The sequence below is a fragment of the Schistocerca americana genome, chromosome 6 (genome assembly GCF_021461395.2).
Source record: "Schistocerca americana isolate TAMUIC-IGC-003095 chromosome 6, iqSchAmer2.1, whole genome shotgun sequence".
NCBI classification, from domain to species: domain Eukaryota; kingdom Metazoa; phylum Arthropoda; class Insecta; order Orthoptera; family Acrididae; genus Schistocerca; species Schistocerca americana.
In genome coordinates, this window is record NC_060124.1 from 428,534,207 (window position 1) to 428,561,409 (window position 27,203).

Consider the following 27,203-nt stretch of genomic DNA (forward strand, 5'->3'; position numbering starts at 1 on the left):
ACTCATCTTAACTACTGCCACTTGAATTCACTCTAATCCACTCACTGTATTCAATACTTAGCCTCCAACCTTGGTTTTTAACCTCCACATTTCCCTCCATGACCAAATAAAATATGCTTTGATGCCTCAGGATGAGTCCTGTCAAACAGTCCATTCCTTTAATCAGTTAGTGTGATAAAGGTATTTTCTCCCCAATTTGCTGATCTTTAGTATCTCTCGGAGAAACTACATGTACTATTCAACTGATAGTATATGTCCTTTGCTAAATGACTGAATTACAGAGTCATCATAAACCTTAAAATTTTTATTTCTTCTCCCATAATTCTTCATAGCTTCCTCTACCTCATAATCAAGTACAGATAAAATAACATAGGGAGTAGGCTACAACCCTGTCTCACTCTTTTCTCAGTTAATACCTCCTTTTGTTACCTTTAATTCATAGAAGAGCGGTCTGTGAAAAATTCAAAGCTGTTAATTTCCAGTAGAATTAAAATGTTTTCCTCATGGTCTCATCAACTTCACAAATAATTTTTAGGAAATATGTTGAACAAAACTTCCCTGCCTACAGTCACAAAAACTTCTCTGACACACTACAGTCTTTCCTCTATACTCCACAAAAACTTGGTGTCATGTTGTATGAAGTGCTGGCATTGAAGCTGGACCCCATGCCAATAACACTACCATTTTTTTAATTAATTTATTAGTTACATGCTGTCTATCATGGGAAGTCTGGCAGCACCCTGGCTATTGCACTTAACCTAATTATTAAAACCAATTTAAAATACATACAGATACATATTTTTAAAACAAAACAGCAACTACAAGATGTCTGACAAGATGCTGATGGGTATGTAGATAGGATAAATGGCTTTTGTGAAAGACTTCACAACCTGGGAGGGGAAACTGGTTAAGATAATCCTGGAATAGGATGTGAGGGTACTCAGAGATACAAAGGTCCTCTGTGCTGTTATAGGCATGACAGCAGGGCAGAATTCTCAATTATGGGGATACAATCACCTCAATTATTCTGTGATTGTTGTTTACAAGAATCCATAGAGATTTATCAAAACTAGAATTAACTGCAGGTTTGGGTCTATACAAGGTCACCAATTTTCATCACTTGTGTGTCATAATAAAGGTAAACAACAAAGTCAGACATTAATAATCAATTACACACTGCACACATAAATACAATGTTACTGTATGCATAATTTGAATTTGTGGAACAGGTGCTGCCACCTGGTCATCCACCTGTACTCTATCCATATCATTATATTATCATTGTGACATAATCAACACATCAATTTATGTTTATTAGAAAATTCATCGGACCAGTTGTGCTGGAAACACCCTGTACAATAAATTACTGAGTGATCGGTTGCCTACTCTAATATCCTTCCACTCCAGTAATGTGTTGACAGATTCGGAGAATGGTGGTGATATTATTCGTGTGGCAAATATGTCTGTGTTGTGCCTGCCACAGTTCCAGGGGCTGAGGCAAACACATCACTTGGGAATGGCCATTGGCCTCTACACGAAGTAATTCCCAACCAGTGAACAGAGTGGCAGTCCATATTTCACTGCTCAAGCCACCATATCCTGATTGTCAAATGTTTTAAAACTTTTATGTTACTTTCGGGACACAAAGTTTGAGTAGAACTCTGTGTGTGAGCGTGTAGTTGTTTAAGACTGCTTTGGCTTTGCTCATCAGTAACGCTTTTTGCTTATGTTGTTGCAGTCATAGCATTTGCTTTCTGCTGCATTGTTGGTTATCAGCTTAATGTAGATTTTGCTTTCACATGCTAAGTTGTTAGGGGCAATGGCCTGCCTAATTTGTGACTGGCAGTAGCACAAAACTTACTTTGTTGCAGAACAGAAAAGTGGTGTTCCCTTACACTTTAAGTATATCGCAGTTTTAAATTCCACTATGATGAACTGTATGCCTGCTCTCTGGCAACACTACTGTCTTCAGTATACCACAATAACAAATTACTTTCTTATGTAAATTGAAGGAGGTTTGCAGTCCTGCCTGAGGTGCACCATTTGCCACACCCCTTTTATATAGCACATTCTTTTTTGCCATACAGGTTGAAGAATATATGCGTCGGAAGGCAGAGCGTGAAGCAGCTGTCGAGGAAGAACTACGACTGCAGCGGCTGGCCAGAGAACGTGAGATAGCACAACTGCGGACAATGCAGGAGCGTGCTCAGGGGCTGGAGGCAGAGCAGGATGAGATGAAGGCCCAGAGAGCACAGGATGAGGTGAGTGTCAGGCTTACCAAGACAAACTGTGAGGCAACAAGAAGCCTCACACTAGAAAAACAAAATGTGCATGTGTATGGGAGTGACTTCATTCAAACATAATCACCTGTTTAGTTTGAAACTTCCTGGCAGATTAAAACTGTGTGCCGGACCGAGACTCAAACTTGGGACCTTCGCCTTTCACAGGCAAGTGCTGTGCCATCTGAGCTACCCAAGCACAACTCATGACCCGTCCTCACAGCTATACTTCCACCAGTACCTCATCTCCTACATTCCAAACTTCACAGAAGCTATCTTGCAAACATTGCAGAACTAGCACTCCTAGGAGAAAGGATACTGCAGAGACATGGCTTAGCCACAGCCTGAGGGATGTTCCCAGAGTGAAATTTTCACTCTGCAGCAGACTGTGCACCGATAGGAGGATGGATCCTGAGTCGTACTTGGGTAGCTTAGACAGTAGAGCACTTGCCCACAAAGGCAAAGGTCCTGAGTTCGAGTCTCAGTCTGGCAAACAGTTTTAATCTGCCAGGAAGTTTCATATCAGCACACAGTCCACTGCAGAGTGAAAATTTCATTCTGGAAACCTGTTTAGTTTATTTGCCTGCAATCATATGACAAAGAACATATATGCCAAAATTATAAAATCATTCATTTAGACCTAAGGAAATTTTTCTGTCATACTTAAAAAAGGCTGCTCCTTTTCTCCTGATAAATTGGGCAATAAGGTCAGTTACCGTAAAAGAGTCAATTACTGTAAAAGAGACTGAAATTAGTTGTCGGTGCTATATGTCATTCAGAGAAAAACAATTTATCTTTTATCTATAATGAAAGAGAAAGTCATATATTGCATTGTATTGAAAAGTTGTCCTCTTGTCTATAAAAGCAGCTTATGTATAAGACATAGGACAGATCAATTTATATATATACATGTAAAAAGCATATGATGATACATTACAGAACTTACATTTCTATGCATACACATTTTAAATAAAAAATCATTTCTGAAATACACTTCATACTTTTAAATATCCTTATATGAAGCAAAAACAATGATGCTGTGTCTTATAGATTCCCAAAATGTTTTGAGCTCAGTACTTGCTGTTATGTTTTCAGGAAGTTTGTTATGAAGGTTAATTTCCATATAGAATGTACCTTCAAGCACAGGGAAATGTGGATTTAGGTCAAATGTAATTTTTCACTTTGTCTGGTACAGTGATAATTAAAGTTACAGCTCGTTTTGCAATCTACCATCCATACCTATTTCATATATTTTGAAAAATGCATGTGTTTCCATAAAGTACTTGGTAAAGGAGGGTTACTGGAGATGTGATACAGAAGAATATGAATCTCTAGGTTACATGAAAACATGATGCTAAAAATCCTTTTTGCAATTAGAATGTACTGTTAGCTACGTTTGTGTTTCCCCAAAATGTGACCCTATACTTAAGGTGATAATCAAAGTAGGCACGATGTTCACTCTTTACTGTCTCCTCATTAAAGAAGTTTAGTGAATAAAGAAGACATAGAGTGTACAAAATAACTTGTACTGTACCTGTACAGATGGAACATTAGGGGAGGGAGGGGAGATGGGGGGAGGGGGGGGGGGGCAGGCGGGTGGTTCTGTTGTGAATAACCACCAAGCAGTAGGGGAGATACAGTTTGACAGACAAAGCCTGTGCACAAATGCATATTCTGCACAACTTGTAAGGTATAGTTAGCTATTTTGCTAACTCTTATATTAGCAGGTTATCTACAATCAATAATTCAACAAATATAGATGTTAAAAGTCAACAGTTTCTTAGTAGAGTACTAAAAAGAAATAATCACGTAAACAATGAATCAACCTTCACAAAACAAGTCTGACAAGGCACTGCCAAAAGGGAATGTCATAAAATACAAAAGGGGTAAAAATGTAGCCTATCTGACCACATTGTTTACTATGATACAGACAATGAAAGATAAAAAACATAAGAACATATTTCTCCGACATCAAGTGCAAGTCTCCCACTGACAACTTGTTTGTCAGTATTAGCTAAATATAAAATTTTCTTCTTCTTCTGCATTTGTTCTGAAGCACAGAATCACTGGGAGGTACTTGCAACTATGTTTTCCACCTGCTTTTCCATTCTCATTGTTGTGGGACTGGAATAGCTAGTGGTTTTTGCAACCCTCTCTAGTACATTTTTTAATGAGATTATGTTTCCTTGTTTGTCTCTTCCAACATTTAATGACACTTCATATACTCATGCATGCCTGATTATGAAGAACTTTTTCTGTCCTATGGTGCATAAAAACTGCAGTGCCACACTAAGGAATGGAGAGAATGCTTGAAGCATGCAGGTTGGTAAACGATGGCCAACTAAGTTGGCCACTCACTCAGCACAAAGAGGTGGATTTTCCAGTGCTTTGGATGAAAGTGTGTTTCTGTGCAAGAACCATGTTATTTAGTGCAAGCTCTAGCAGGGTTTGCCTAATTTTGCATTCAGATAATCTATATACATATTCCATTTTAAATCACTTTGCAACTGTAATCCTAAGAATTTGGTGTCTGTACTGCTGTTGTTGTGGTTGTGGTCTTCAGTTCAGAGACTGGTTTGATGCAGTTCTCCATTCTACTCTATCCTGTGAAAGCTTCTTCATCTCCCAGTACCTACTGCAACCTACATCCTTCTGAATCTGCTTAGTGTATTCATCTCTTGGTCTCCCTCTACGATTTTTACCCTCCACGTTGCCCTCCAATGCTAAATTTGTGATCCCTTGATGCCTCAGAACATATCCTACCAACCGGTCCCTTCTTCTTCTCAAGTTGTGCCACAAATTCCTCTTCTCCCCAATTCTATTCAATACCTCCTCATTAGTTATATGATCTACCCATCTAATCTTCAGCATTCTTCTGTAGCACCACATTTTGAAAGCTTCTATTCTCTTCTCGTCCAAACTATTTATCGTCCATGTTTCACTTCCATACATGGCTACACTCCATACAAATACTTTCAGAAACGACTTCCTGACACTTAAATCTATACTCGACGTTAACAAATTTCTCTTCTTCATAAACGCTTTCCTTGCCATTGCCAGTCTACATTTTATATCCTCTCTACTTCAACCATCATCAGTTATTTTGCTCCCCAAATAGTAAAACTCCTTTACTACTTTAAGTGTCTGATTTCCTAATGTAATTCCCTCAGCATCACCCGACTTAATTCGACTACATTCCATTATCATCGTTTTGCTTTTGTTGAAGTTCATCTTATATCCTCCTTTCAAGACACTGTCCATTCCGTTCAACTACTCTTCCAAGTCCTTTGCTGTCTCTGACAGAATTACAATGTCATTGGCGAACCTCAAAGCTTTTATTTCTTCTCCATGGATGCTATCATGAAATATACCATGATGTAACAGTTAATTGGCAAACATTCATCTTCATTTCTCAGCACTCTCTGATGCTGCAGTAGCTGTAAAAGAATGTTGCGAGTATCTGCTCCACCAAAATTTTCTGCAACTTGCTGAATTCTTAACAGCGTAGCTAATAATTTGGTAGTGCCCCGGTAGCTTAGTGGTCAGTGTGACAGACTGTCAATCCTAAGGGCCCAGGTTAGGGACTGGATGTTGTGTTGTCCTAATCATCATCATTTCATCCCCATCGATGCGTAAGTCGCCGAAGTGGCGTCAAATCGAAAGACTTGCACCAGGTGAGCGGTCTACCTGACGATTGGTCCTCATCACACGCCATTTTCATTTTTTCAGTGCCAAGAGAAATTTTGAGAAATCCATGACAACAGAATTACATATTTATATTGTAAAACTGTAACAAAACTGGTTCACAAAAATATGTTGGAAAATGGAGGCCAAGATGGCTAATTCATCACTGCTTATATATATTTCTAACAATAACTGCTTATATCATCTATCATTAGAAACAGAAAGTTTATGAATTACAATGAAAGAATTGCTGGCCGCATCCAGTTACACATTAATTTGTTCCTGTCATATTGCAGCATAAAGTTTCTCATGGCTTTTAGCTTTTAATATTGAAATTCATATTTTATGATAGTGATTTTTGTTAAGTTGCTTATATCACAAAGATTATTAGTTGGAAAATGTTCCTAACATATGCAGAAGTTTATTCCATAAATGCCAACAAAAAACTGGTTTCAATCCTTCTAAAAGGTGTCCTGGAATTACAAAATGAGAATTGCTTATGTTTTATTTCCAAGTATTAACTAGTAACAGACAAACCAGTGCAGAGATATTTGTATGATCGCTGAGGTCAAAATGAAATTAATATCAGAATATGAATCAGTATAATAAATTGACTTCTATAAGATCAGATAAGTGAAATAAGATTGTTACAAAATTTATGTAAGCCTATAAATATGGCAGCCTGACATCTGACGTCAACAATTTACGTCATACCCATCCTAAAATCATATACTGGTATGCTTCAACCAACTGGTTCAGCATTGATAGAGGTAAATGGGATGTACTTCTTCTTGATTAGAGTGCTGTGAATTGTTAGAGAGTTCTTTTTTCCACTATTTAGTATAAGCTGATTATTCTCTGCACAGTTGCTAAGTTGTTTTGTGATGGTGCTTACTGATTTTTGTAGTTTGTCATTACTTTCTTCTTCTAATAGAATTTTATTTATTTATTTAGGCTTTGGTTTAATAGACTCTTGGGTCATCTGCAAATACAATAGTTTTTGAGCATCCGCGATGAAGATTAGATCATTAATGTACAAAATGAACAAATGTGGTTGCATTTCTGGTCCTTAAGTTACGCCATATTTAATCAGATTACACTCTGAGATACGTTAAGTAATATTTTTAAACTTGACACTGGGTGTGTTTTATGCTCACTGCTGTTTACAATTACTCAGGAAAGCACTGATCCAAGTTTTGGATACACCTCAAATACCACACTTTTTCAAGCTTTGACTGTAGACTCTTATGATCCACCATGTCAAAAGCTTTTGATAGGCCAATATTTAAAGTACTCATAAATGGCAATTATTGTTGATCCCTTATTTTTTAACTAGTATTGTTTATTACACAGGATTTACGTTTTATTTATGAATTCCAAAAGTTTGTCTTGTACAATTACTTGAAATAGTTTTTTGAAAATGTAGGAGGAAATTGTAATGAGTTTGAATGGCAATTATTGTTGATCCCTTATTTTTTAACTAGTATTGTTTATTACACAGGATTTACGTTTTATTTATGAATTCCAAAAGTTTGTCTTGTACAATTACTTGAAATAGTTTTTTGAAAATGTAGGAGGAAATTGTAATGAGTTTGAATTCCTCCCACCTTTTTTATAAACTGAAATTACTCAAGACAGTTTCAGTACCTGAGGAAAAGCTCCAGCTCGGGGTGAACTATAATGTAAGTGTGTAAGTGGTTCAGTTAAGTTTAGAGCACTCTTCTTTAAGACTGGTATTGAGGCCCAATCAGTGCTTAAAAGTTGGAGTGTTTTTTAGTAATTTTGTTGCTTCTGCAGCTTTGTCTTGTGTGACAGTACTGATGTACATTGAACTGTAACATGTACTAATTTTATACAGGGTGCAGCAGAACTGACTGAGCGGTTTCTATCGATTACCACTGGGGCTGTGGTTGGGAGTAGGCAGTTGCATGTGGTCTGCCTTTGTTCAGCTGTTGACCCTATTTCAGTTGCCAACATGGTCTGGACTGGTGCACATCAAGGTTTTGTCATTCGCACTTATTATGAAAACAACAGATCTGTGATAGCTACACAAAGAGCTTTTCGGCAACAGTTCAACATTCCATGCAACAACACCATTCTTAAAGCAAACACCAATCGGTCCTGGGTTTTGCAGTTGGAGGAAACTGGTAGCACACTAAGAATAGATACACATTTCCAATGCAGATCCATCAGAATGCCAGAAAATGTGCAGCAGGTGAGAACAGCAGTTCAACAATCCCCGCAACATTCTGCTCGACAAAATGCTGTTGCATTGAGGATTTCAGACCACAGTTTCAGATGGATTTGCAATGCAGTTTGAAGTTCCGTCCTTTCAAAATAATGATTGCTCAAGAATTACACCAAGTAGACTAGGCCAACTCTCAAAATCTGTGTGAGCAAATGCTTGCTCAGATCCCTCCAAATGCAGCTTTCTTCAGTAGTGATGAGGCATATTTTCATCTTTGTGTGTGTGGGCTGAAAATAACCCCCGAATTATTCATGAAAGACCGCAACATTCTCCTAAAGTGACAGTGTGGTGTGCCATATCACAATTTGGTGTAGTAGCCCCTTAATTTTTTGAGGAAGAAGGAGTGACCGTGGCAGTGAATTCCACATGTTACGTTTCAATGTGGCAAAATTTTCTGAATGGACGAGATTGTTGAAGAGTATGGACTGGGGGACTTGTGGATCCAATAGGATAGAGCTACTGCTCACACAGCTTGAATTTCACTTGATGTTGTGGGAGAAATGTTTCCAGGATGCCTCATCTCTTTGAGGGATGATGCCAGGTGGCCTACGCAGTCACCAGATTTGAGCATTTGTGACTATTTTCTTTGGGGATATCTGAGGGAAAAGGTTTTCAAAAGCTGCCCTCACACCCTACTAGAGTTAAAAGAGTGGATTATTGATGAAGTAAATGCCATAACCTGCGATATGCGTGCAAGAGCTGCTTGAAATGTCAGGGACCATCTACAAAAATCTATTGATGCTAATGGCTGCCATCTTGAGGACATTATTTTCAAAACGAAATGAATGTAAAATGGTATATTGCACTAACTTAGAAAATAAAAACATTTTTTCTCTATACATCCAGATTCACTTTTTATAGCTCCTTAAAACTGCTTAGTCACTTCTGCCGCACCCGGTATTTGTTAGATTGGATATTCTTTTTCATGTTTAGTTCTATCATATAATTTGAAAGACCTGTAAAAATGTTGTAAGCTACTTCTAAGGGGCTTATAACATTTTTTTTATTTTCTTGTAGAAATGCTATATTTTTACATGGTGGTATGTTTTATCCAGTTTCCTTTTTGTAGTACTTGTTGTGGTCTTTGTGTATTCCATATATCTGGTAACTTCATAGCTTACACTCAAGCAGCTGCTATGTACAGGACAATGAGGAAATAAACAGTAACTGCATTCATGATGCTAGAGTACAGCTGTATAACTTCTACAGTGTGGATCTGGAAATGTTGGCAGCAAATAGTGAAAGGAATTGTGTACATTGTCATGAAACTTTCCTCTGGACAACTCCACAAGTAATTAATTTGTATCAATGTTGGTCTAATGGGCTACCTACTGTGACACATCAAGTACTCCAACAAAAACACTTCTGCCCTCAAGTACAACATTTCAAAGTACTTGTAAGGTGAACATGGCAGCTTGATGCTTGAGTCACTAGGCTCACATATGGGAGAATTCGAAGTCAAATGTGCATAAATTTGGGTTTCCTATAGATTCCCTAAATCACTTAAGAGGTATGTAAAACACATGCAGAAAAGTGTATGCATAAATTTGACCTGGAAATAATGTATTCTGTTATAGTAAAGCATCACCCACAGTCTCTATAAATTCTTTAAATGATATCATTTTCACTTTCACCTGTAACTGTTTTGTTGTGCTATTGCAGTTTTGTTTTTTGTGTCATTTTCAAGCTCAAGATTTACATAATTCTACTTGCATGTAAGTAACACAACCCTACTCATGTCACTGATAATAACCATTGACTCTGCTACCATCAAGGGTAACAGTTCGACAAGAATGTTATTTTCTACTTCCATACCATGAAAATTGACATTCCAGCTCTTCAACAGCGTAGATGGGATCATTTTTATGCAAGACAGCACACCTGCGCACATTCCAAATCCAGTTCAGCAGCTGCTGAAGTGCCATTTCAGAAATGATAGAATTATCAGCTGCCATTTCCCTGCAGCCTAACTGTCCCAATCACTTGATCTTAATCTGTGTGACTTCTGGCTGTGGGGCTACCTGAAAGATGTTGTGTTCAGTGTTCCCATTGCAAACTTAGCTGCACTGAAGGTATGCATTGCATAACACATACTGAATGTGACCCCAGAAACATTTCGATCAATTGGTGGACCAGGCTGTCTCTCTATTTCAACTTGTTGCATAAAATGGTGGAAAGCATATTGAACATGTCTTTCACCAGTCACATGGAAATTAATAATCCAATTTGATTTTGATTGATGCTTTTCTGCAGTTTATGGCCTGAGGATAGTTAAAAATCAGTGTGATTGATGCTCTTTATGTGGTTTCTGGCCTCAGGGCAATTAAAAACCAATGTGATTGATGCATTTTATGCAGTTTTTGGACTCAGGACAATTAAAAACTGATGTGAGTGATGCTTTTTATGTGGTATTTGGCCTCAGGACAATTAAAAACCAATTTTTTCCCATCCAGTGTGTTGTGACCTTGCTGTGGTGGATGGGCTTACGTAACTAACATTATCATACCTGTACACCCATGCACACTGAGTAGTACAGTTTGTTTAATGTCAAACGTACATCTTAGGCATTGTTGTATAATTCATTTGTCATTTGTAATTGACCACTATTAAATTATGATGCCTACAGTGCCATCTATTGCTACATTTTGTAACCATTTATTTTTCTTCTGCCATATGTTTCCCCCTTCTCCGATAATATTCCATTGCAATTTGACTTCATTCTGACCAATGGTGTCATTTCTACAGCAGTTTGAAAGTTTAACTTTAATTATAATCACCCTGTATATCAGCTGAAAGCTGAAGCCTGATGTTATGCACTGCTGCACACCTTTGCATGACAGCTCTAAATTCTGCACAGTCCTTCATACCATCCTGTACACACAGGCCACGAGGGTTCTCACTGATTTTCTTATGTTCCCGACTTCTGCATCATGACTCAGACTCTCCTTTGCTCGTTCTACAGGCATCTCTTTGGCACACAGTACACCTTCCACAGTTCCTAACCATGTGCTGCTATGGCCCGGCTGCCAGTTACTTCTTGTGGTGCTGCCCTCGTTGAAGTATCCTTGCAAGCCCTCTGCAATATGGTACAGCTGTCTGTCCATAATGACAACCCTACCTGCTACAACCCTACAACCTCCCTAATGCTCCCTACCTCCTTCCTGGAGTGTGTGTGTGTGTGGGGGGGGGGGGGGGGGGAGCTTTTCTATTTTATGGGAGGAGTAGTGCAGTGTATGCAAAGCTGGGCACCTCCAAAGTGGGCCACTCTTGTTTCTGGCACAACATCTGTGCCCTGCAGTTTGCCGGCCCTTGGTCTGGAGGTGTTCCTCCTTCAGAGACATTTTACACGCCTTGCTTATTGCATCATGTATTTTGATTTGGTGCTGATAACAAACAGGCTTAATACTAGCAGGCACCGCCAGGAACCACCATCATTGTTCATAGGCATCATATGCAGCAACTAAGGTGGCACTGCTATTGGGGATTAGTTTGCCCCTGTGGGCCACATGATGATCAACAGCCCACAGGTATTCCTCCACCACTGTGCAACCTCCAGCAATCTGTTGCAGTCACAACTTTGCTCCAGGCCACTCACACTGGCCACCCACAGTGTTCCATCTGTCGGAGCTTCAACCTACTCTCTACCATACTGCATCGCTCTGTTACACTACCCAGCAGCTAACACACATCTTTCAGGGGCTCAGTGCTACTGTGTAGTGGTGCTACATCAATTATTGAACTGAAGTTCTATTTTGAATTTGAGTTGTATTTACCTCTGATGAAGGATGATCATTTCTGTTATTACTGTCTTATGTGAGACTGATTTTCTGTGATGATACTACAATAAACATGTATTATTAGACTATTGGAGAATCATCATTCTTCGTTGTGCTGTTCACTGTCATTATATTGGGCTGCACACAATATATGCAAAAGCCATGCTGTTTGGACTTCCCTGTCATTGTACTCTGAGCCATCTTGTCTTTGGCTTGATAAACAAGTTAACCGTCTAGCATTTACTTATATTGTGTGTTGCAGTAGTAATGAAATACTTTGTAACTGAAGGTAAGTGACCATAGAAAATCATGAGAAGACATTGTACAAGCTACAGCAAATAAAATGTACATAATATGATCATCCCTAATTTTCACAACGCACTTGATTTGCCTTGCACATAATGTGCAGTGACTGTAACATTTAGTCTTGACTTCAAGATGAGCTAAATATACAAATTTAACAATTATAGATCTAAGCACAATAAGTTCGGACAGCTATTTAGAACATGGCCTTAATTTTAACTATGGACACAAAGAGCAACTTATTTGATGGGTGTCTTATTACATTAAGTTAAAATTAAAAATAAAACCAATGGTAATATAAAAAGTTAGCTCGTCACAAAATTAAGGCATGGCATCAGTTCACAGTGTAGCTGGTACTTCTCCATTCCAGTGCTACATGTAAGTAAAATTTATGTGGCACAACTATGCAAATTCCTGGATGGAATAATACTTAATCTTACTTCACCTTGTGAGGTCTAAGTTTCTCCCAAAATATACAACGCTCAAATAACTTACTGAATACAGCCAGGTGACATCATCGGCAACTGCAATATTTTGAAAGGAGCACACCTTGCCATTTTCAAGGCAAAACTGCAGCAAATAAGCATGGCGCAAGGGAATTTAAAACCTCGGTTTTCAGAGAAACTCTGGAAAGATAACACACACAGAAGCCATCTGTAGTGAAATTAGTAAGCAATGGATGAGGTGGCATAAAATCTGTCCCTCCATTTATTCAGAAGGAAGAGAGCAGGATTCCACACAGAATATAAATGAAAACCACCATCTCTACCTTTATAAGGCTGCTTGCTAATTTAATTTCAACAGTTTCCTTATTAACACTATCCCAGTTGCTGTTGTGGCATGTCATATATTGGTCAGACTATAAGGTCTACGAGGACCACTGTACTGAACATAATCGGCACACACATTTACAATAGCAAAGCAAATCTGTCACTGCAGAACATTGTCTTGGCACTAGTCATCCTATGGAATATAACAACATGGAAATTCTGGCATGCGCTTCCAGCTATTGCCCAGATAGCACAGTAAGCCGGTTTCAAACTTGTTTCCAGATGTAAAGTTCAAGTATATAAGCTTGATCAAAGCTGGAATATTCAAGCCTGTTAGTTGGATTCAAGCTTGAAACAAACATCAAAGTTGGCAGAGTTCAAGCTATATTTCAAGCTTGACTTATCAAGTTTGGCTCCAGCTGTATCTACACACGTGGAATACAGCCTGGTATTTACAGCTTGTTTTAAGCTATATAATTATTAATCTGAATTTATTGAACCTAATTAATTAAATAAATATCAGAATGGAAATGGTGTGAAAAAAATTATCAAGACATGTACGTTTAAAATATTTTATTTTCAAAGTGTTTAAAATTGCTTTATTTTAAAATTTAATTATTCTGAAGCCCCTCCGGCCCCAGCACACAGAACAGAGCAGGATCAAATATCGCTGACTTCGCTGGTATAATGATCCTGTAACAGGTAAAAGAAAATGTTAGCCATACCTAAACATAAAAAATGTAAAAAGTTGAAACTGATCAACCTAAATATAATTTATGCCCCAGATTAGCAAAATAACTTCAAACTCACTGATGTAGTAAGAATCATTAACTAGTATAAACGTCACTGAGTAAGCAGCTGCTTCTGGTGACTTCATTCCAAAGGGTTTTTAAAGTAATTTGAAATAACTTTTTGTTTGAAATTTTGAAAGTAAAGATGACATTTGGGTAACTTCACAACAGTCAACAATCATTAATGCACGTCACAAAGATAAAATGGCCGTAAACCCAGCAGAGTCAGACATTTGGGTAACTTCACAACAGTCAACAATCATTAATGTGCGTCACAAAGATAAAATGGCCGTAAACCCAACAGAGTCAGTGCAAGGCTTATAAACGCTTGTAGCGCTTCCCATGGATGTCTATGGAAGCTATGCTGTGCGCGCGTCTGCTGTACAGCCATCCAAGGAAATTACAGTTTATTTCAAGCTTGGGAAAATTATTTTAATTCAAGCTAAATTTTTACAGCTTGATGTAAACTGTGTAACAGGTTGATTTTTCAATCTTGAATTTTCAACTGAACCTAAACTCAATATCTACCTTGAAATAAGCTGTGTAACAGGTTGATTTTTCAATCTTGAATTTTCAACTGAACCTAAACTCAATATCCACCTTGAAATAAGCTTTAGTGCTAGCTTGGTGGGATAGAATTATTAAGGAATCTGTTGAAAATAAATTAGAAAGTAACTTCATAGATCATGGTTTTTGTTTAAGTTCTGCATAAAATCCTGCTCTCTCCCTTCTTAAAAAACAGAGGGGCAGAATTTATGCTACCTCACCTGTTAATATCAGTGGTTGTTGCCAAAATCACGTGGTTGAATTCCCGTAAGTTATTTGTACTTCATCTTCACAAACTGAAGTTATCTTCCTATGGCTCCATGTTAATAGGCAAGATCAGTATGCCTTATTCATTGCAATCTTGTATTCTGAGCTTTTGAAGAGGAAATAGTCTATTGAAGTGTTCCACACAAAATTTTCATGCAAAATAATGGAAAAGAAATTACTTACCTATAGCAGACAGACGTGTGGTGCATAAAAACAAGCAACACAAAATAGTGTTTACACAAGCTTTTAAGCTCTTGATCTTTCTGTAGTAAAAGTACATACATTCACAAGCATTACAACACAGACCCCCAAAGCACAAGTCTGTGGCCACTGTGAAACTGACTGACCAAGGGTGTGTGTGTGTGTGTGTGTGTGTGTGTGTGTGTGCACTTATATTAGAGAAAGAACAAGTGCTTGAAAGTTAGTGTAATATTGTTTTCTGTTGTGTGTTACTATGCACCATACATCAGTCACGTTACGTGAGTGGTTGCCTTTCCTTTCTCTTACATGAATATTTATGTGGAACACCCAAGTAGAATATTTCCTCTTTAAAAGCTCAGGTTTCAAGATTGCAATGAGTAAAGCATACTGACCTTGCCTATTAACCTGCAGCCATTGGAAGATAAAACTGATGAACTTCAGTTTACAAAAGTGAAGTATAATTACGAGTGCAGTGTGGGTACTGAACTGTCAACAATTTATTTAAAAGCAATTGTGAAATGTGATGATCTTTCTGTTGGTAAAAATTTCACTTTGATCTAATATGTTATGAAGTGAATTAACTACATAATTAAACTTATTATTCGGCTTCCCCAGGAAAATGGACCTTATCATGGGGAGGTGGCTTGCATGCCAAAACTGTACAGATAGCTACTTATAGACAGGCCAGGCAAATGCATGGCTTCTGAAGAGGGGCATTAGCCAGTGGTCACACAACAGTCTGGATGATCAACAGATTTGGCCTTGTAACACAACAAAAATGGCCTTACTGGTATTGCAAACAACTGAAAGAAAGGGGAGACTTACAACTGTTATTTTTTTCACAGGCATGCAGCTCTTCTGTAGGGTTAAATGATGATAGCATCCTCTTGGATAAAATATTCCAGAAGTAAAATAGAAAATAGTCCCCTGTTTGGATTACTGGCTGGAGACTACTCAGGCAAATGTCGCCATCAGGAAAAATGAAACTGGCACTATATGGGTTGGATTGTGGAATGTTAGATCCATTAATTGGGCAGGAAGGTTAGAAAATTTAAAAAGGGAGATGCATTGGTTAAAGTCAGATATAGTGGGAATTACTGAAGTTTGCTAACTTCTTGTCAGGTGAATACACTGTTATAAATACAAAATTGAATTGGGGTAATGCAGGAGTAGGTCTAATGTGAATAAGAAGATAGGAATAATGGTAAGCTGTTATGAATAACATAATGAACACACTGGAGTAGCCAAGATAGAAACAAAGTCAACACCCACAACTTTACATGCCAACTACTTTCACAGATGATGAAGAGATTGAAGGAATGTACGATGAGATAAAAGAAATTATTCAGATGGTTAAGGAATAGGAAAAGTAATTTTGATGGGATACTGGAATTAAGTAGTAGGAAAAGGAAGTGAAGGAAAAATAGTAGGAGAATACGTACTGGGGTGAAGGAATGAAACAGAAACCCACCTGGTAGAATTTTTAAGAGAGCATAATTTAATCATCACCAACACTTGGTTTAAAACTCATGAGATACGGTTATATACAGTGAAGAGACCTGAAAACACCGGAAGGTTTCAGACTGGTTATATAATGGTGAGAAAGAGATATCAGAACCAGATTTTAAACTATAGGACCTTTCCAGAGTCAGATATGGCCTCTGACCACAATTTATTGGTCATGAACTGTAGATTAAAACTAAATAAACTACCAAAAGGATAGGAAATTTAGGAGACATGACCTGGATAAGTTGAAAGAACCAGGGGTGGTTGGAAGTTTCAGAGGGAGCATTAGGCAGTGATTGATTGAAACAAGGGAAAAGAATACAGTGGCAGATGAATGGATTTCTTTGGGAGATGAAAGAGTGAAGGCAGCGGATGATCACTTAGGGAAAAAGACAAGGTCCGGTAGAAGTCCTTGGGCACCATAGGAGGTATCAAACTTGACTTTGAAAGGAGAAAATATAAAATTAAAGCTTATGAAAGGGAATACAAACATCTAGAAAATGATACTGACAGGAAATGCAAAATGCCCATGCAGGAATGGCTAGAGGACACATGTAAAGATTCATGTAGAAGCATGTATAATTAGGTGAAAGGTAGTTACTACCTAGAGGAAAATTAAAGAGGCCTATGGAGAATAGAGAAGCAGCTATGTGTGCATCATAACACATGGAAAACCAGTACTAAGCAAAGAGGAGAAAGCGGAAAGGTGGAAGGAGCATATAGAGAGCAGATACATGGGAAATGAAGTTGAAGGCAGTATTATAGAAAGAGCGGGCACTGATGACTGTGCAGTTGAGCGCCCCACAAACCTAACATCATCATCATTATAGAAAGGGAGGAAGACATAGATGAAAATGAGACATGGTACTGTGAGAAGAATTTGACAAAGCACTGAAAGACCCAAGTTGAAACAAGGCCCCTGGAGTAGATGACATTCCATCAGAATTACTTATACTCTTGGAGAGTCAGCCATGACAAAGCTATTCCATGTGTTTTGTAAGATATATGTGGGCAAATTACCCCTACACTTCAAGAAGAAAGTTGTTGTTGTTGTGGTCTTCAGTCCTGAGACTGGTTTGATGCAGCTCTCCATGCTACTCTATCCTGTACAAGCTTCATCATCTCCCAGTGCCTACTGCAGCCTACATCCTTCTGAATCTGCTTAGTGTATTCATCTCTTGGTCTCCCTCTACGATTTTTACCCTCCACGCTGCCCTCCAGTACCAAATTGTTGATCCCTTGATGCCTCAGAACATGTCCTACCAACCAATCCCTTCTTCTAGTCAAGTTGTGCCACAAACACCTCTTCTCCTCAATTCTATTCAATACCTCCTCATTAGTTATGTGATCCACCCATCTAATCTTCAGCATTGTTCTGTAGCACCACATTTTCAAAGCTCCTATTCTCTTCTTGTCTAAACTATTTATTGTCCATGTTTCACTTCCATACATGGCTACACTCCATACAAATACTTTCAGAAACGACTTCCTGACACATAAATCAATACTCGATGTTAACAAATTTCTCTTCTTCAGAAATGCTTTCCTTGCCATTGTCAGTCTACATTTTATATCCTCTCTACTTTGACCATCACCAGTCATTTTGCTCCCCAAATAGCAAAACTCCTTTACTACTTTAAGTGTCTCATTTCCTAATCTAATTCCCTCAGCATCACCCGATTTACTTAGACTACATTCCATTATCATCGTTTTGCTTTTGTTGATGTTCATCTTATACCCTCCTTTCAAGACACTGTCCATTCCGTTCAACTACTCTTCCAAGTCCTTTGCTGTCTCTGACAGAATTACAATGTCATTGGCAAACCTCAAAGTTTTTATTTCTTCTCCATGGATTTTAATACCTACTCCATGTTGTGGGTTGGCAAGACAGCCAACCCACTATGAGAGGAAGCCAAAAGGCACGCGTTTTAGCTCACACAGGCTGGTGTGAGGTCTGGAACAGGTCAAGGAAATGAGACTAACAAAAAACGTACGTAGCTGCTGGAATACTTAACTTTAATTCATAATTGGTGAACATCGCTCTTGACGGTACATGTTTTACAGCATCAATAGTAACTGGTAATGGCGCCTTGCTAGGTCATAGCAAATGACGTAGCTGAAGGCTATGCTAACTATCGTCTCGTCAAATGAGAGTGTATTTTGTCAGTGAACCATCGCTAGCAAAGTCGGCTGTACAACTGGGGCGAGTGCTAGGAGGTCTCTCTAGACCTGCCGTGTGGCGGCGCTCGGTCTGCAATCACTGATAGTGGTGACACGCGGGTCCAACGTATACTAACGGACCACGGCCGATTTAAAGGCTACCACCTAGCAAGTGTGGTGTCTGGCGGTGACACCACACTCCGAATTTTTCTTTTGTTTCCTTATTGCTTCCTCAATATACAGATTGAATAGCATCGGGGAGAGGCTACAACCCTGTCTCACTCCCTTCCCAATCATTGCTTCCCTTTCATGTCCCTCGACTCTTATAACTGCCATCTGGTTTCTATACAAATTGTAAATAGCCTTTCACTCCCTGTATTTCACCCCTGCTACCTTCAAAATTTGAAAGAGAGTATTCCAGTCAACATTGTCAAAAGCTTTCTCTAAGTCTACAAATGCTAGAAACGTAGGTTTGCCTTTCCTTAATCTTTCTTCTAAGATAAGTCGTAGGGTCAGTATTGCCACACGTGTTCCAACATTTCTACAGAATCCAAACTGATCTTCCCCGAGGTCAGCTTCTACCAGTTTTCCATTCGTCTGTAAAGAATTTGCGTTAGTATTTTGCAACCATGACTTATTAAACTGATAGTTCGGTAATTTTCACATCTGTCAACACCTGATTTCTTTGGGATTGGAATTACTATATTCTTCTTGAAGTCTGAGGGAATTTTGCCTGTCTCATACATCTTACTCACCAGATGGTAGAGTTTTGTTAGGCCTGGCTCTCCCAAGGCTGTCAGTAGTTCTAATGGCATGCTGTCAACTCCCAGGGCCTTGTTTTGACTTAGGTCTTTCAGTGCTCTGTCAAACTCTTCATGCAGTATCATATCTCCCATTTCATCTTCATCTACCTCCACTTCCATTTCCATAACATTGTCCTCAAGAACATTGCCCCTTATAGACCCTCTACATACTCCTTCCACCTTTCTGCTTTCTCTTCTTTGCTTAGAACTGGGTTTCCATCTGAGCTCTTGATATTCATGCAAGTGGTTCTCTTTTCTCCAAAGGTCTGTTTAATTTTCTTGTAGGCAGTATCTATCTTACCCCTCGTGAGATAAGCCTCTACATCCTTACATTTGTCCTCTAGCCATCCCCGCTTAGCCACTTTGCACTTCCTGTCAATCTCATTTTTGAGACGTTTGTATTCCTTTTTGCCTGCTTCACTTACTGCATTTTTGTATTTTCTCCTTTCATCAATTAAATTCAGTATCTCTTCTGTTACCCAAGGATTTCTACTAGCCCTCGTCTTTTTACCTACTTGATCCTCTGCTGCCTTCACAATTTCATTCCTCAAAGCTACCCATTCTTCTTCTACTGTATTTCTTTCCCCCATTCCTGTCAATTGTTCCCTTATGCTCTCCCTGAAACTCTGTACAACCTCTGGTTCTTTCAGTTTATCCAAGTCCCATGTCCTTAAATTCCCACCTTTTTGCAGTTTCTTCATTTTTAATCTACAGTTCATAACCAATAGATTGTGGTCAGAGTCCACATCTGCCCCTGGAAATGTCTTACAATTTAAACTCTGGTTTCTAAATCTCTGTCTTACCATTATATAATCTATCTGAAAACTTTTAGTATCTCCAGGGTTCTTCCATGTATACAACCTTCTTTCATGATTGTTGAACCAAGTGTTAGCTATGATTAAGTTATGCTCTGTGCAAAATTCTAGCAGGCGGCTTCCTCTTTCATTTCTTAGCCCCAGTCCATATTCACCTGCCATGTTTCCTTCTCTTCCTTTTCCTACTGTCGAATTCCAGTCGCCCATGACTATTAAATTTTTGTCACCCTACACTACCTAAATAATCAATTTCTTCATCATCTGCAGAGCTAGTTGGCATATAAACTTGTACTACTGTAGTAGGCATGGGCTTCATGTCCATCTTGGCCACAATAATGCGTTCACTATGCTGTTTGTAGTAGCTTACCCGCACTCTTATTTCTTTATTCATTGTTAAACCTACTCCTGCATTACACCTATTTGATTTTGTATTTATAACCCTGTATTCACCTGACCATAAGTCTTGTTCCTCCTGCCACCGAACTTCACTAATTCCCACTATATCTATCCATTTCCCTTTTTAAATTTTCTAACCTACCTGCCCGATTAAGGGATCTGACATTCCACACTACGATCTGTAGAATGCCAGTTTTCTTTCTCTTGATAACGACGTCCTCTTGAGTAGTCCCCACCCGGAGGTCCGAATGGGGGACTATTTTACCTCTGGAATATTTTACCCAATAGGACACCATCGTCATTTAATCATACAGTAAAGCTGCATGCCCTCGGGAAAAATTACGGCTGTAGTTTCCCCTTGCTTTCAGCCGTTCGCAGTACCACAACAGCAAGGCCGTTTTCGTTAGTGTTACAGGGCCAGATCAGTCAATCATCCAGACTGTTGCCCCTGCAACTAATGAAAAGGCTGCTGCCCCTCTTCAGGAACCACTCGTTTGTCTGGCCTCTCAACAGATACCCCTCCGTTGTGGTTGCACCTACAGTATGGCTATCTGTATCATTGAGGCATGCAAGCCTCCCCACCAATGGCAAGGTCCATGGTTCATGGAGTAATAATTCCAATTCCAAAGAAAGCAGATGCTGATAGGTGTGAATATTACCAAACTATCAGTTTAATAGATCATGGCTGCAAAATACTAACACATATTTTTTACAGAAGAATGGAACTGACATTAAGCAAGATCAGTTTGGGATTTGGAGAAATGTTGGAACATGCGAGTCAATACTGAGCCCATGATTTATTTTAGAAGATAGGTTGAATAAAGGCAAATCTAAGTTAATAGCTTTTGTACATTTAGAAAGGTAACGGGGTGAAAATACAGGGAGCAAAAGGTTATTTACAACTTGTACAGAAATCAGATGGCAGTTATTAAGAGTCAAAGGTTGTAAAAGGGAAGCAATGGCTGAGAAATGTGTGAGACGGTGTTGTAGCTTTTGTCCAATGTTATTCAATCTAGACTCTGAGCAAGCGTAAAGGGAAAAAAATAATTGGAGAAGAAATTCAAGTTCTGAGACAAGAAATAAAGAAATTTTCCCCAAGACATGGAGATTTGTCAATGACACTGTAATTCCGCCAAAGACAGAACGTTGGATGACTTGAAAGAGCATTTGAATGGAGTGGAATATGTCTTGGAGGAAGGATATAAGATAAATATCAACAAAAGAAAAACAAGAGTAATGGAATGCACTTGAATTCAGTCAGGTGCTGTTGACAGAATTAAATATGGAAAAGAGGCACCAAACACAGTAGATGAGTTTAGATGTTTGTGCACTGAGATAACTAATGACTGCTGCAGTAAAGAGGATGTAAAATGTAGATTAGTAATGGCCAAAAAAGTATTTCTTAAGAAGAGCAATTTCTTAAGATTGAATGTAGATTTAAGTGTTAGGAAGTCTTTTCTGAAGGTATTTCTCTGGCGTATAGCCTTGTATGGAAGTGAAAGGTGGACAATAAACAGCTCAGACAAGAAGAGAGTAGAAACTTCTTAAATATGGTGCCACAGGAGCTTAAATATGGTGCCACAGGAGATTGCTGAAGATTGGATTGGTAGATTGTGTAACTAATGAGAAAGTAGTGAATAGAACTGGAGAGAAAAACTTGAGGTAAAACTTAGCTAAATGAAAGGACTGGCTAGTAGGGCAATTTATGATATATAAGGGGTCATAAATGTAGTATTGGAGGGACACTGGGGAAGGGGTGGAAGATATAATAAGCAAGTTCAAAAGGATGTAGGCACAGGGTAGAGTAACAGGGAGGGCTGCATCAAACCAGTTTTCAGACTGAAGACCACAACTAAATTACGCTCTGCCTTATTGCTGATTTGGCATATATTCATTCAGCTACTATGATGACATGTTTACAAGAATTCTTGAAACACTGACAGAACTGCTCCTTCCATATAAAAACTGCAGATATTAAAATTTTGAGCTGTTAAAATGGAAATCAGGGGTGAGACGAAAATGTCAAACTTTTTGTGGTATACATTAAAATCACCAAATCTAAATCAGATAAACAATGAACTCAACAAGCAGGCAGAATGGCTGGATAACATAATATACAATTTTCAGTTAATAGAAGCTGGATTTAATGTAATTAAATTAGGGATTTCTGGTAATGAAGCACTGTGGCTCAGGACATCTCTAATCAACAGAACATACAGTGGAAAGTGGTATTACTGAACAGATAACCTAAAATAATCATTTAAATGTAGTGAATTAGAAGAAATTAGTCATAAATATGAGACAGAATTGCAGGGCAGTACTTATCAACACGAGGCAAAATGTTTAGTACTGCTGATAAAAACACATAAAAGTAAAAGTGTGTGATATTATTCCAGCATGTTCTGAAGACAAAATTTTAGATTTCTAATATTTAAATCAAGTCAACAATCTTTGCTATATTTTGAAACCTTGTCAAGACCTGATTGAATGTTGTTGCAGGTTTTTTTTTACAGATAATATTTTTTTATAGAACAATACCATCTGCAAAAAATCTTTGTATGTCCATCCTTGTAATGGATGGTCACAGGACTTTGGCTGTTCAATATGAAATGAAAATTAAAACACCTGCAATCATCTCTTTTACATGTAATTTATTGAAGCAACCAGTTTTGATGTTGAATTACACCATCTTCAGGCCTATGTAAAAAATAACAACAACAACACACTTACGTGAGCAAAAATAGTAGTAAAAGGCTGATATAAAAATTGAGAGATCAGTAATATCCTAGGGAATTTACAGTAATTATTTACCAGCAGCCAAAATGTACAGGATGTTACATCAGTGTTAGTGTACTATGTCGCATACTTAATAAAATCAAAAACGTAATACAAAAAAAAACAGCACGACATAGTAAATTACCATTAAGCAAACAGTAGTAAAATATAATATAAGAGATAGGTACAAACAAAATAAATCAATATGTGGATGATACATGGGTAAGTGGACGGTAGTTAGGTGACACAATGGATTGCAGAAAAGTGTACAGGAATATCTTTAGACTACAGCAGGTATATGAAAAGGTATATTAATTGAAATCAGAAAGCAAGGAAACCAAAGAAATGCACATCTGTATGACAAGTAGTCCTTGCAAGGGACAAGTAAGGTGATAGTGTCAACTATCATCAGGGAATCTGATATAGTCAAAGTGGTTAAAATGAATATGTAAATATACAGGGTGGTCCATTGATCGTGACTGGGCCAAATATCTCACAAAATAAGCGTCAAACGAAAAAACTACAAAGAACGAAACTTGTCTAGCTTTAAGGGGGAAGCCAGATGGCACTATGGTTGGCCTGCTAGATGGCGTTGCCATAGGTCAAATGGATGTCAACTGAGTTTTTTAAAATAGGAACCCCTATTTCTTGTAGCATATTCGTGTAGTATGTAAACAAATATGAATGTTTTAATTGGACCACTTTTTTAGCTTTGTGATACATGGCACTGTAATAGTCACAAACATATGGCTCACAATTTTAGACGAACAGTTGGTAACAGGTAGGTTTTTTTAAAATACAGAACATAGATACATTTGAACATTTTATTTCGGTTGCTCCAATATCATACATGTACCTTTGTGAACTTATCATTTCTGAGATCACATGCTGTTACAGTGTCATTACCTGTAAATACCACATTAATGCAATAAATGATCAAAAAGATGTCTGTCAACCTCAATGCATTTGGCAATACGTGTAACGACATTCCTCTCAACAGCGAGTATTTCACCTTCCGTAATGTTCACACATGCATTGACAATGCCCTGATGCATGTTGTCAGGTGTTGTCGGTGGATCACAATAGCAAATATCCTTCAACTTTCCCCACAGAAAGAAATCCGGGGACGTCAGATCCGGTGAATGTGTGGGCCATGGTATGGTGCTTCGACGACCAATCCACGTCATGAAATATGCTATTCAGTACCGCTTCAACCACACGCGAGCTATGTGCCGGACATCCATCTTGTTGGAAGTACATCGCCATTCTGTCATGCAGTGAAACATATTGTAGTAACATCGGTAGAACATTACGTAGGAAATCAGAATATATTGCACCGTTTAGATTGCCACCGATAAAATGGGGGCCAATTATCCTTCCTCCCATAATGCTGCACCATAAATTAACCCGCCAAGGTCACTGATGTTCCACTTGTTGCAGCTATCGTGAATTTTCCATTGCCCAATAGTGCATATTATGCCGGTTTACATTACCACTGTTGGTGAATGATGCTTCGTCGCTAAATAGAATGCGTGCAAAAAATCTGTCATTGTCCCATAATCTCTCTTGTGCCCTGTGACAGAACTGTACATGACGTTCAAAGTCGTCGCCAAGAAACTCCTAGTGCAAAGAAATATGGTACGGGTGCAATCGATGTTGCTGTAGCATTCTCAACAGCGACGTTTTTGAGATTCCTGATTCTCATGCAATTTGTCTGCTACTGTTGTGCGGATTAGCTGTGACAGCAGCTAAAACACCTACTTGGGCATCATAATTTGTTGCAGGTTGTGGTTGACGTTTCATGTGTGGCTGAACACTTCCTGTTTCCTTAAATAACGTAACTATCCGGTGAATGGTCCGGACACTTGGATGATGTCGTCCAGGATACCGAGCAGCATACATAGCACACACCCATTGGGCATTTTGATCACAATAGCCATACATCAACACAATATCAACCTTTCCTGCAATTGGTAAATGGTCCATTTTAACACGGGTAATGTATCACAAAGCAAATACCGTCCGCACTGGCGGAATGTTATGTGATACCATGTACTTCTACGTTTGTGACTATTACAGTGCCATCTATCTCAAAACTAAAAAAGTGGTCCAACTAAAACATTCATATTTCTTTACGCACTATACGAATATGTAATAAAAATGGGGGTTCCCTTTAAAAAATGCAGTTGATATCCGTTTGACCTATGGCAGCGCCATCCAGCGGGCCAACCATAGCGCCATCTGGTTTGCCTCATCAGGCTAGACGAATTTCATTCTTTGTAGATTTTTCGTTTGATGCTTATTTCGTGAGATATTTGGCCCGGTCACTATCAATGGACTACCCTGTATATCTATATGTTGTGTAGTAAATACAAAATTTTGAGTTAGGGTACATCATGACTGTAATGAGGGCAAATCAGTCTATAATTTGTATCCAGAAATGTGCCAATGAACAGCACGGAAGTACTGTAACAAATATGGCTGAAAAGATCACATTTAGAATTGTGTTTTGGATGGCTAGTTTTGCTGCTCGGTTCCTGTGTGAGTTAGGAACTTGAGGTAAAAAGTGTTTGGTTTAGCGTGCACCATTGGCCATTTGTGTAGCCTTTTGAACATCTGTCTTACAGCAGCTACGTTACAGTATACTAAGCAAGGTTTGAACAGTGAACTGGTGCTGGCACTATGACAAATTGATTAATTCTTTCTGAAAAAGATTTTTATTGAGCTGAAATTACAGGTCAGCTAATGGCACCATTGGTATGTGCACCATTCGGGTTTTATGTGCAAAAACATTCAACATTGTTTGGATTTTACTTGCAAAACAGTCATCTTTAAATAACTTCAGATTGGAGCGAGACCGAAGGTTCAAATTTGTTCCAACAAGTACATCACTTAAATTTGTACAAATTGATTCAAACTTTGCACAAAGGTAGACGAAGGGATAGAGTCAAAAAGAAATTTTTTTAACCAATAATCCTTATCTAGCCAATGGCCTTGCCACAGTGGTAACACTGGTTCCCATCAGATCACCAAAGTTAAGTGCTGTTGGGCTGGGCTAGCATTCGGATGGGTGACCATTCGGTCTGCCGAGCACTGTTGGCAAACGGGGTGCACTCAGCCCTTGTGAGGCAAACTGAGGAGCTACTTGATTGAGAAGTCGTGGCTCCGATCTTGGAAACTAACATATGGCTCAAAGAGCAGTGTGCTGACCACATGCCCCTCCATATCCGCATCCAGTGATGCCTATGAGGTGAAGGTGACATGGTGGCTGTCAGTACCTTGGGTCTTCATGGCCTGTTCGGGAGGAATTTAGTTTAGTTTTAATAATCCTTATTTGTTGTTGGGATAAGATGGTTTAAAGTCGAGCTAAATGTAGGACAAAAAATTTGGTCTTACGTGAATGGAATGTGTGAAAACAGTTTAAACTGAAGCAAATAAATAAAAAAGGTATTCTTATGATAAAACAGAAAACTCGTTTTCAAAAATCTACCTTCATTCAGCTCTTATATGCAAAAAACATGTTTTTGTGAGATTTTTTTCCCTAGATGGCCCTTCTTTGTTTCCAACTTGTATGAATCTGTCCAAATATCATAAGAAGGTGGACAAATACTAGTAATGGTAGTCCTGTTGTTTTGTGAAAGCTTCATCCATTGTCATGATACAAGCAACATGGTTTGAACAATAGTAAAAAAACCTATACTGGACCAGTTCTTACCCGAGTCAACAAAAATTTATATCAGTTGCCAAGCTATGGCAGTCTAATGTCAAAATTACAGTAGAGTAAAAATTTGGAACCAGAATCAAAAATACTACTATCACAACACAAAAAAAGATGAATATGTTGTGGGTAGAGTTAGGGATGTAAAAGAAGGTAACTTGTTTC

The 27,203-nt window shown here is 38.5% G+C and overlaps 1 protein-coding gene and 1 pseudogene across 1 annotated transcript in view; both read left to right on the forward strand.

The window, feature by feature from the left end:
- Window positions 1-27,203, forward strand: part of LOC124620187 (cilia- and flagella-associated protein 45-like) — a 219,547-nt gene that overhangs the window by 93,478 nt on the left and 98,866 nt on the right. The window contains exon 7 of the mRNA XM_047146857.1: window positions 2,088-2,261. Within this exon, the coding sequence (XP_047002813.1) occupies window positions 2,088-2,261 (174 nt within the window). The remainder of the gene's footprint in view (window positions 1-2,087; window positions 2,262-27,203) is intronic.
- LOC124620475 lies at window positions 26,305-26,422 on the forward strand (annotated as a pseudogene).